Below are 12,112 nucleotides of genomic sequence, written 5' to 3'. Positions count from 1 at the left end.
CTGTGGGAGAGAGGTTGCAGGGTAGAGAAAAGGGCATCCGCCACTAAGCCACAAAGTCTATTTTGTACTCTGTCAAGACAGGATAGGCTGTTTTTAGCAGCTCCTGCCCAGATATGGCAACAGTATTCGATCCTTGGACGTACTTGGCTTTTATACAGATAGAGAATTGCATCAGTAGTGAGATATCTTCTGGAGTGGTAGAAGTATCCCACCATTTTCCCAGCGTCCTTGGTAACAGACCTGATGTACTTGTTCCATTTCAGATCAGGAGTAAAGGTCAAACCCAGAAGCTTGTCAAAACATGGAGCCTCCCCAAGACGAGAGCCATCCATTTCAATTGATGCCAGATGGGGATCAGAGCGTTGATGATGTAAAGATAGAAGCTTGGTTTTGGATGCATTAAAAGTGATCCGCCACCTCTTCCCCCACTGTACCACGTGCTCAAGATCAGAGGATGAGAATCAGAGAGAACTTTGCCATTACGGCCTTTGATGTGTTGTCATTACGGCCTTTGATGTGTTGCCATAGATGGTAGTTTTCTTACTAATTATTTATGGATTGAATCTTCAGCAGTTGCATATCGCACTCTTATATTTTTAATTAAATAATTGATGCTTGTGTAGAATAGTAATGTTTTAAAATAACACCTTTCAGGTGAAAACATTATTACATATTTACAGATCATGACGAAATAAGTATAAATTAAAAAAAATTACAAAAAAATAATCCAGTAAAAAAATAATTACAAGTAAAAATGAAATTTAACAAGTTTATAGAGTTTTATCCTATGTTATGTTTTAATGTTGAAGAGTTCTCAAGATCCAGGGGAGGTAACTGCAATCTATCATTTTGACTAATTTTTGTTTTTACTCACGTTCACCCATAACAAGGCATATTGTCATATAAGCGGCTACTATTTGGGACCATGCCTAGGAAAAATTAACAAGATGTTGGTTTACATTACATTTAAACTTCTGCATATCAGTACAGTTTGGGAAGCAGGTAGCAGGAAGGGAATTCCAAAGTCTACCTGTTCGAGAAAAATGTTCGTGCAAAAAGAATGACATTCTAATCTGAGAAATCCAAAATTTGCACATCATTTACCTTAGCTGAGGCAGACATTAGCACGGAAAGTAGTCGTGGTGGGAATTCCTGGTCGGATCCGGACGTCATCGTGATACTTGACCATTCATAAAGAAGTGTTTCCAGAACTTCATAATATTTTGAAATGATCTTGGCTGTGCAGTTGCTGTCAAGAACGGAACTACAGAACTCTCCAACACTCCACACCTGAGCAAAGACGAAAAAAAAAAAGAAGCATTATTATTAGTGATGGGACGATTCAAAAATTTTTCCTAGATTCCGATACAATTACAGATTCCGTACTAAATTCCTGATTCCGATTCTATTTAAATTTCTAAATATAGAGTTGTTTTTGTTGGAGGCAGATTATCACAAATACTGTAAAATGTGTATATATTTTGAAAATGTGAAAATACATTTATGTGTACGACCTATAGATTTTAGTTTTACTAGAGGTTTTAAATCAATAAATATTATTTCATCATTAATATGAGCTGTGGAAGATTAAGTTTTAAACAAAAAAAAAATAAATAAATAACAACGCTAAAAAAATTGTTTGAGGCATCGGAAAACTGGTACAACATTTTCCAATTCCGATACAAAGTTCTGATTTCGCTTAATTGTCTCAACAAAAATTATTAGCCAGAAAGTATCCAAATAATAAAAATAAAATGAAATAAAAAAATAAAATAGAATGAAATAAAAATAAAATAAAATAAAAAAATAAAATAAAAAATAAAAATAAAATGAAATAAAAATAAAAATGAAATAAAATAGAAAATAAAAATAAAATAAAAAAATAATAATAAAAAATAATAAAATAAAAAAAATAAAAAAATAAAATAAAAAATAAAAATAAAATAAAAAATAAAATAAAAATGAAAATAATAAAATAAAAAATGAACCAATAAAAAAATAATAAAAAAATAAATAAATAAAATAAGATAAAAAATAAAAATAAAATAAAAAATAAAATAAATAAATAAAATAAAATAAAAAAATAAAAAAATATAGATAAAATAAAAAAAATAGAAATAAAATAAAAAATAAAATAAAATAAAATAAAAATAAAATAAAATAAATAAATAAAAAAAATAAAAAAATAAATAAAAAAAATAAATAAAAAAAAAATAAATAAAAATAAAAAAAAATAAATAAATAAAAAAAAAAAAATAAAAAAAAAAAAAATAAATAAATAAAAAAAAAAAAAAAAATAAATAAATAAAAAATAAAATAAAAAATTAAAAAATCGTCGTTTATTATCGGAATTTATTTTTTTACTTTTTCATCCCAAACACGGCATGTTCCCACTTAGAATATAAAGGGGCCAGTATCTGGAATCATGTCTAACAAGGGACTGTAGGGAGTTGAGCAGTGAGATGTCTGTTCACTTTACATTTAAACTTTTGCAGATTAGTACATTCAGGGAAGCAGAAAACAGGGAGGGAATTTCCGTTTCGATAAGATTTTAATAAGATTGTGGAAATTAAAAACTTATACAAATGAGAATTACTTATAAGTACAAAAAAATATAAATAAAATATTGAAAATAAATATTGAAAATAAAATATTGAAAATAATATTGAATATCAACACAAACCTTATATTATTGTCTGTATTTTTGAGATGAGGTGTTTTCATTGATTGAGATTGTCGGACTGACTTCCTCATCTTGGTTGTTATTGTCACAAGATCTGAATGCAATTTGGACACCTCTGATAGAGAGAAAAAACCTTGAATAACAACATAGGTTTAACATTAAAAAAAAAACAACTAAGAATTGTCCTAGTGACATATGGCCGAGTGGTCCTAGACGTTGTATCAAAGTTTACAGTTACCCAAAAGGTGCTGAGTTCAATCCTGAACGAAGGCAGTGAAAAAGTAACATTAAAAACAGAGAATCAGCAACTATGTCCCAAAGCCTAGCTGGAGTCCGAACATGGTACCCCCTGGGTTCGAGACTCCTACAAACGGTTCCCCAGTTCGATACAAAACACCTGACGAAGGCCGGAGGGCAAAACAGCCGAAACGTTGTGACAATAACAGCCAAGATGAGGAAGTCAGTCCGACAATCTCAATCAATGAAAACTTATATTAAGTTTAAATAATAAAAAAACATTTAAAACGAATGAAATTTATTTCCAATTTCTGTGGAATTTGCTCATTTTTAAAACAAAGTTTGAAAGTGAAACATAAATCTGATGAAGGTGATTTCCCGAAATATATTACAATATACTCCTCGACCCGACCAGGCTGAAACAAGTAAGAAGATATATATATATATATATATATATATATATATATATATATATATATATATATATATATATATATATGAACAAATGGTTAAAAAAACATCTTGAAAAAGAGTTAAAAACATATTTAATTTTAAAAAGGAAGCACAAGATAAGTGGATAGTCCTTAATCCGCGGAGTTTCAAAGAAATACTCAATATACTCCTCTACCTGACCAGGCTGAAACAAGTAAGAAGATATGTAATATATATATATATATATATATATATATATATATATATATATATGAGCAAATGATTAATAAAACATGTTAAAAAACATCTTGAAAAAGAGTTAAAAACATATTTAATTTTAAAAAGGAAGCACAAGATAAGTGGATAGTCCTTAATCCGCGGAGTTTCGAAGAAATACTCTCCTTCTCATCAGAGGGCAGGAATTAGCAAAATGCGGGATCGGATTTTGCATGTAAAAGTATTTAGTGAAACTACAAGTAAGTCACAGATCTTACTTGGTTAAAAAAAAGGGTGAGGTAAGGTATATATATATATATATATATATATATATTGTACTTATGCACTTTTGTTACTGTGCTGAAATAATAACGTTATTATTTATAAAGCCATTCTTAACACAGGGAGGGTGTTTTCTAACTATTCTCTACTTTCATTTTACAATTTAATATAAAAGATATCATAAAACTTGAATTTAACTTGAAAATATTATTAACAAGCCACACACACGTTGTCCCCCTCTGGTGCTGCACGTGAGATGACACCACAAAAAATAGTGAAGAAATGATGAATGTGAGAAGTGTGAAGGGCCAACGTTGTCTTCACATTTTCGCCAAGTTTTAAAAAAATCTAATGGATGGGGCAAAAGTTATGCGGTAAAAAGTGTTATTTTTTTTGAAATTTTTGGGCATTTGTGACCCCTTTTTGAGCTCCTGGAAACGCTGAATCCCAGTAAAAATATACAAACGGTGCAGTTTCACACCTTAAAACATATTTGAATTCAGCAGCATGGAAAACCACTATATAGACATACATATCAAATTTTGAAAAATATGAAAAAAGAGCTTCAAAAAGGCATGTTTTTTAGCCCTAAAAGTCCAAGAGGGATGCGAACCAGAATTTTGCCAGGGTCACCCATACTGAATTTATATTAAGAACAATGGCCTCCACATTTTGGCAAAATTTCAGGAAAATCTAATGGATGCATCAAACGCTATGGGGCAAACAGTGTCATTTTTGGCCATTTTAGGACATTTTTGACCTCTTTTGAGCTCTTGGATACGCCGAATCCCAGTAAATGGAAAACGGTACAGTTTCAGGCCTTAACACATGTATATTTGAGTTGACCACCGTGAAAAAGCACTATATAGTCAGACACATCAAGTTTTTATTGAGAAATATGAAAAAGAGCCACAAAAATGGGCGTTTTTAGCACTAAAAGTCCTCGGGGACACGAACCAAAATTTTGCCAGGGTCACCAATACTGGATTTATATTAAGAACATTGGGCTTCATATTTTGGCCAAGTTTCAGAAAAATCTAATGGATGAATCAAAAGTTATAGGGCAAAACATGTCATTTTTGACCATTTTGGGGTATTTTTGACTCCTTTTGAGCCCCTGGGGACACAACTGAAATTTTTGCAAAAAAATTTCTTTTTTACTGTGCACATCTATTTAATGAAATACAATTTGTGGCAAAATTTCAGGAAAAACTAATGGACGGTTATCTGGCAATCGTTCGGAATAACGGACGTACAGATGCCACTGAAAACATAGGTCACTCTCCGATAAATCGGGGGACCCAAAAATAATGCAGTAACAAAAATGCATAAGCACCACACACACACATATATATACTAGCAGGGAGACCCAACGTTGTCTGAGATTGAATACTTTTTTATTGTCATCAAAATCAGTAAAATCGCCCATTTTTCAATCAAATTAATTGATTGGCATCTCTAGTTAGAGGTCCACCATGGTGCACCAGGAGGAGGATTCAGTTTTTGTGCAATGACATTGTTGTTTACATTGCACTGTAGAGAGTGTACTGTTAATGTTATAAAATTATTTTTATATAATGGCGTGAATTAAAGTTGAAAATGCAAAAGTCAAGTATCATGGTTAAATCGTGTGCTAAACAGAAACATTGATTTTGAACATACCCCTGTTTTATCAAAAAACTTGCTGTTGATTTTCATATGTTGGGCCCTTCTGCTTGTGCAGTGGTAAAACTTCTCTAATGCATTTGTGATGTTAGGCTGTATATGGGTGTTAACTTTATTTTTGTATCTTTCATTTATTTATTTTTTTTTTTTCACTCATCTTCACCCCTAACAAGGCATATCACCATTTGGATGCTACTATTAGGGACCATGGCTAGGAAAAATTAAGATGATGGTTTGCATTTTTGTTTAAATGACAACCGTTTTAATAAAATTACAAAAAATAAATTAAAGATTAAACAAATGAGAATTAGTTATAAATACAAGAAAAATAAATAAGATAAAATATTAAAAATAAAATAATATTGGATATCAACAGAAATCCTAATTAAGTTTAAATGATTTAATAAATTTAAAATGAATAAATTAATTTCCAATTTCTCTGGAATTTGCTCAATTTATATTAGCCATAATATGAAGGGATATTTCCCGAAATATTACAATACGGATCTTCCACCTGACCATGCTAACGCAAGTAGAAACTCAATGCATGTAATATATATAAGTCAGAGTTGTGTTTTCCGTGATATAAATGTTATTCAAATTATAAAATAAAATACATATAGAATATGTATATAAGCCAAATTACACAGCAATACTATGAAAATTTGAAATATAAATTTAAACAAATAAATATTTGCTTATTTCCATAATAGTGCGTTGTAATTTGGCTTATAAACATATTTTATATATTTTATTTTATAATATTTATTTTTTTACAAAGGAGTCACCACTTATCAAGACCCAGAGGCCACTCGAGGATAAGTGTTAATGATTTTACAGTAGTCAATGGGACAATATCATAGTAATCATTAGTAGTGTAAATTTGGTAAATTGGATTACTTAAGGGGAACGGCTCATCAAGAACTTGTTTACATTGGACTTGAAGACAACCATATTGTAGTCAGTTGGAAAGCAGGAAAACGGAACAGAGTTCCACAGATGTGCAATCCTAAGAAAGAAGCTTTGTTCATGGAATCTATGTTTAGGTTTAGGCACAGATAAAGAGTGGGGGAAATTATTGATAGTGGTTTCAGATAGATGAGTATTTTTGTGAAAATCAGGTCAGGAGGACCATAAAGGTGAATCTGCATAGCTCAATCCAATCAGAAGTCAAAATTGGCAAGCATAGGAAGGTGAAAAGTGCAATCCAGGAACCATATGATCAATCAAAAAAGAGAGAATTCATTTAGAAGCAAAAGTGAGCAAACGGGTTGGCATGTAGTTCTTTAAAAATAGTTGGTGATCAATATTTGTTTTGTCTCTCCTCTTTGTTTCTCATACATAAAATAAATTTCACATTGTATAAGGATTATTTTTGATACTCTAGATATTCAGAATTGTACCCTATTTCCAAAAGACGGGAGATATAACATATGAGAAATGTTTGGAATCAAGTCTCCCCTTGCTGTTATTTCAGATCATTTGAAACCATAGCAGCAAGTTTTAGTCTCCCCTCCATCAAGGCCAGAGGTTTTGGGGAAATTATACATACATACATACACACATATATACATACACACATATATACATACACACATACATACATACATACATACATACATACATACATATATAGTAATATGCCTGACATGCAACAAATTTTCATTGGAAATCATTTCTTTATTTAAGGTGAGATTTTTAAAATGTCTCCTTAGTGAGGTGATGGAAAAATATTTGGAATCAAATCTTCCCTTGCTGTTATTTCAGATCATTTGAAACCATAGAATCAAGGCCAGAGGTTTTGGGGAAATCATTCGTTCGTAGGTAAACCAGTCATATGCAGGTCATCATCGATTTACAACCTATTCAACTTACGAATCACTGACTTTATGACCTACTTTTACGATGTACCGCTTCACTGGAAACAGCCGCTCATTTTTATGATCATTCTTTAAAACGTTTCACGTTTTATTTACTATAAAAGTTACACACTTGTTTCGGCTATTTACTGATTATCTAAATCTTACCTGTCTGTTTAAATGTATGACAGAGGCGACGGAGATTGGTATCGTTTTGAAGACGACAAATATCAAAAAAATTATGAAAAAAATAGACGAAACAAGTGTAACTTTTATAGTAAATAAAACGTTTCACGTTTTATTTACTATAAAAGTTACACTTGTTTCGTCTATTTACTGATTATCTAAATCTCACCTGTCTGTTTAAATGTATGACAGAGGCGACGGATTTTCACGAGATTTTGAAGCTCGATCCTTCAGACGACAAACTTTACTATAAAAGTTACACTTGTTTCGTCTATTTACTGATTTTATTTCTATATAAATATATATATATATATATATATATATATATTTATTTCATGATTTTCTTGGGGGTACAAAAATTTATTAATGCAATCATGAAGGGAAGACGTATTCATTCGGAATTCATTTTATATTTAAAAAAAAAATTAAAAAAAAAGACCGAGGAGAAATAGAAAATGGATAGCGACTAAAAAATAAAAGTAGGGAAATGAAAAAAAATCAAAACGCGTCCACTGACATATCTCGCCCTTATTCATCAAAATTGGAATCGAGGGATTTATTTTTTAGTAAATTGTTTTCCTTAATGATAAAATCTAAAAAAAAAAAAAGAAATGGGAGCAAGAGCAATCGTATGTAGATGTTCAGAAAGGCTTGGGAGAGGTGCTAGTATAGCGGCACTGATGAGTTGTGATACAACGATGACGACGACACACACACACATATATATATATATATATATATATATATATATATATTATTCTTTATGTAATTACAGTCATATCTTGCTACAATGTGCAGACCATTTCGATCATGGTTCAAGACCATTTTCAATTTTAGAGGAGGTATACTTTGCCATGACTGTCGTGGAGCGAGGTTAAAAATCTTGTACAGTTTAATCAAGACATTAAAAATGAAAAGATCGAAAAAAGTTTAAATTGTACGTATCCGTTATGGAACGAAGTTCTCCGAAAAAAAATTTCACTTAATTTCATCAAGTAGTTTTTTTTTTTTTACAGTGAAAAAACAATTTGTTATGATACCGAGCAAAAGGTTCGATTTTTAGGAAGAAAAGCTAGTATTAAAAATGGGAAGGGAGTGTCGGCGCTTTACATGGAATTATCTCCCCATGGCGTTTCCAACATCCAAACAAAATTTTTTTTTAAATCCAAGATGGCTGACTTCAACGTGCTGTCATAAAAACGTGTTTTTCCACTGTAAAAAAAAAAACAAAAAAAAAAAAACTACTCAATCAAATTAAGTGAAATTTTTTTTTCCGAGATCTTCAGTTCAAAACGGATATGTAAAATATAACCTTTTTTTTCGATATTTTCATTTTCTAATGTCTTGATGAACTGTACAAGTGCTAAAATTAATTACAAAGATCAAATTTTATTTGAAGAAGGGGAGGTAAGAAGATGTTTTTGGGAAAGAATTAGAGATTTTTTTTGGTTGTTTTTGTTTTACGGCATATCAACCCTTTTCGGTTTATTTAATGCCGAATCCAAAGATTTTGAAGAAAATTTTTTTTTAATAGAATATATTTGTTTTCACGTCGATTTCCATTTAACCCATAGTTGGGACCCTAACAGGTACTACCACTTCGGGTCAGAGTGGACCTGGGAGCAATGGTAATTAAAGGGTGGCTCCACACTCCCCAAAGCCCACAAGCTGGGGCCCTCACCACTGGATATAGTTTAAGGTCATATCCAGGACCCCCATTGAGGGACTTTTACCCTCTGCAGGGGGGCAGTCGGCGTATTCTAATGCCTCACCGACAGGGCCAAGAATTAGAGAGGGTGATAAGAGGGGAAGTATAAGGTAAATATACAGAGAAGAGAGGAGTGAGAATAGTTAACACATAATGAACGACGATATATTGTGTTTATCTATTACACCTCTGTATTGCATTGCTTTCCATAAATTCAGATTTATTAACATAAAAACCGTAGTTATCGAAATTGTGATTTGAATGCTGTATAATAAAGTGACATCAAATAGTTTTGACAAAACAAAAAGTTGTCAAGGGAAGCAAAAGTCCCCAAAAACAAAATAACAAGCATAGAAAAGTGAAAAGTGCAAGCCAGGAATCATATGATCAATCTGTCTGCTAGAAAAAAAAAAGGAGAATTCATTTAAAAGCAAAAGTAAGCAACCGTGTTGGCATGTAGTTCTTTAAAAAATAATCAAAAGTCATTCTTGTCTCTTTCTGCCCGAATATTATACCTCAAGTAAACACGTCTTTCCAGTTTTAATTCGTAATTGTATTCGTAGTATCACCAATATTGAGGATTGAACCTTCAACCTCCAGAAAAGTGTAACCAGCAACTAATTATTACCAAGCCATTATTTGTGGTGCAATGGATAATAGTGCTTAGTTATAATCAGTTTTAAGTGACAGTCTTCTGGAGGTTGAAGGTTCAATCTTCACTGCAGGCGATACTAAAAATACTTGGACCTTTATTATTCCTGATATTCATGAATGACCTCTCTGATAAAATTGTCTCTGAGATGGGTATATTTGCTGACGACACCACGCTCTATAACAGACACGACAGGAAAACAAATGAACACATATCTAAGGAAATGGCAGAAACACTAGAGGATGACCTCCAATCTGTAGAAAAAAATCTGAAAAATAAAAAAACTTGAGACTTCTACTCGGTCATGGCTGGCAGAACAAGAACAAGCCACACCATGGATTAAAAAAAAAAGTTTTGCATGAATTCTGTGCAGATTTCTAAGATTAACAAAGATTCTCTGAGTTTGACAAGATACACCTGAAGAAGGTCAGAGATCACATTGGCTGAAACGTCGTGAAAATAACATTCAAGTTGAGACTGACAATCTAAATAATTCAAATAATGAAGCCTCATCTAAAAAAGTTCTGAAATAATAATGTCTTTATATCTTCCTCTTATGAAATCGTCGTCGTCGTCATCTTCGTAACAGTTTGAAACAATTCAACATAAAAAATTTATACAATTATTTTTTTTATGTTTTCTTATACAAAACAGTTGGTCTGTTTTTTTTTCAAGCTTTGTCATCACAAGCTTCATTCATACAAACGTCAGCCATGACCAAGTAAACATCTAAAGTAATTTGCAAATGTATTCTTAGTATCGACCATATTAGTCATAGATTCTCAATGGAGATGAATTTTGGGTTTTTAGCAGGTGAATTTTCAACCCATTTATAGTTTTAATGTTTTCTTGTTTTTTTTTTTTGCAAAACTCGGAGACCATCATGAATATTAAAAAAAAAATATGATTGTTCATATATTGAATATGCATTCATATCCAAAGACAAGAACAAGAATTTATAATATAATTGCAGATTTATGGTAATTTATTGCTCCATTGAACTTTTTTTACATCTAGGGATCTCTACTGTGTAAGGGTGGGATTTGGCTGCTTGTCAGGTTTGTCGGGGGTATTTACGTCGAGGGGGTGGCTGCTTTGCGGCAATTCAGCCCGTTTTTAACTTAAATCAACAGTCTAGACCCTAAGTTATCAATAGGGTCAAAATTCACCACCAGGTGTGAATTTTGTGTTCTCAGGGGGGTGAATTTTGAACCCATTTATAGTTTTCACATTTTCTTGTTTTTATTTACAAAATTCAGAGCCCATCATGAGTATAACCCCCCCCCCCAAAAAAAAAAAAACGATCGTTCAAATATTGAATATGGATTCACACCCATCATCATAAATAGAAAAAACCCCAGTGTTTTATTTGTAGTAAATTTTTAACAAATAATTTTATGAAACGAGCAAAGATGAAGCAACAGTTGCAAAATGTCCATCCTCATCACAAAGAAAAAAAACAAAAAATTTTTTGAACACTATGGGAATGATCTCAAAAAGATGAAGCTCTTTTCAACAGAAGATTTTTAAAAATAGAAAACCAAAAAATTACTGAAGCTTGTACGTCGTAGCACTTGAAATAGCAAAGCAGTGCACTTTTTGGAAAAAACCAGGAAATGGGGGGGGGATGACATTCTTATAAATGAATGAAAGAGGTACATGGGCCAAGCAAGGTTGAGAACCCCTGGTATTAGAGATTGAACCTTCAATCTCTAGAAGACTGTCCCTGAGAATTGATTATTACTTAGCACTTTTATCCATTGTGTCACAGGTTTTTGTGGATTAAATAAAGGAGGATTCTTGACTTTGATATCAAAATTGCCACGTTTGACAAGATTCACCTCAAGAAGGTTGGAGGTCACATCGTCTGAAATGAGAGAATAACACCTAGGATAAGACCAGTAAGTCTAAATAATCCAAACTCCAGATCGTTTTTATTATCAACGCATGATTGTATGATAATAATAAAAAAAACATGTCAGAAACATAAAAACTCACCAAGTGCATGAAAAAGCGGTCATCTGTCATGTTATGCGTGTTCATGAGGTAGTCGATGATTTCCCCGCGTTGCTTGATCACAATGTACGGGTATTGCTTCAGCAGTTTCACGATATAGCCTGCAAACAACCTTCAAAACAAAATGATTCAAATGTGAAGAATTGTCTTTAGCGGCAGGAAATTATTGGCACAAC

General features: G+C 31.8%; 1 protein-coding gene across 1 annotated transcript in view; it reads right to left on the bottom strand.

The window, feature by feature from the left end:
- Window positions 1–12,112, bottom strand: part of LOC145265610 (AP-5 complex subunit zeta-1-like) — a 90,704-nt gene that overhangs the window by 5,791 nt on the left and 72,801 nt on the right. Inside the window, exons 15-16 of the mRNA XM_080121628.1 lie at window positions 11,919–12,048; window positions 1,105–1,290 (exon numbers count right to left, since the gene is read on the bottom strand). Coding sequence (XP_079977754.1) covers window positions 1,105–1,290; window positions 11,919–12,048 — 316 coding nt within the window. The remainder of the gene's footprint in view (window positions 1–1,104; window positions 1,291–11,918; window positions 12,049–12,112) is intronic.

The sequence above is a fragment of the Euprymna scolopes genome, chromosome 40 (assembly GCF_053919585.1).
Source record: "Euprymna scolopes isolate OS-2025 chromosome 40, ASM5391958v1, whole genome shotgun sequence".
NCBI lineage: Eukaryota > Metazoa > Mollusca > Cephalopoda > Sepiida > Sepiolidae > Euprymna > Euprymna scolopes.
Note: the sequence above shows the minus strand (reverse complement) of the source record. Positions and strands in the feature narration are given on the sequence as shown.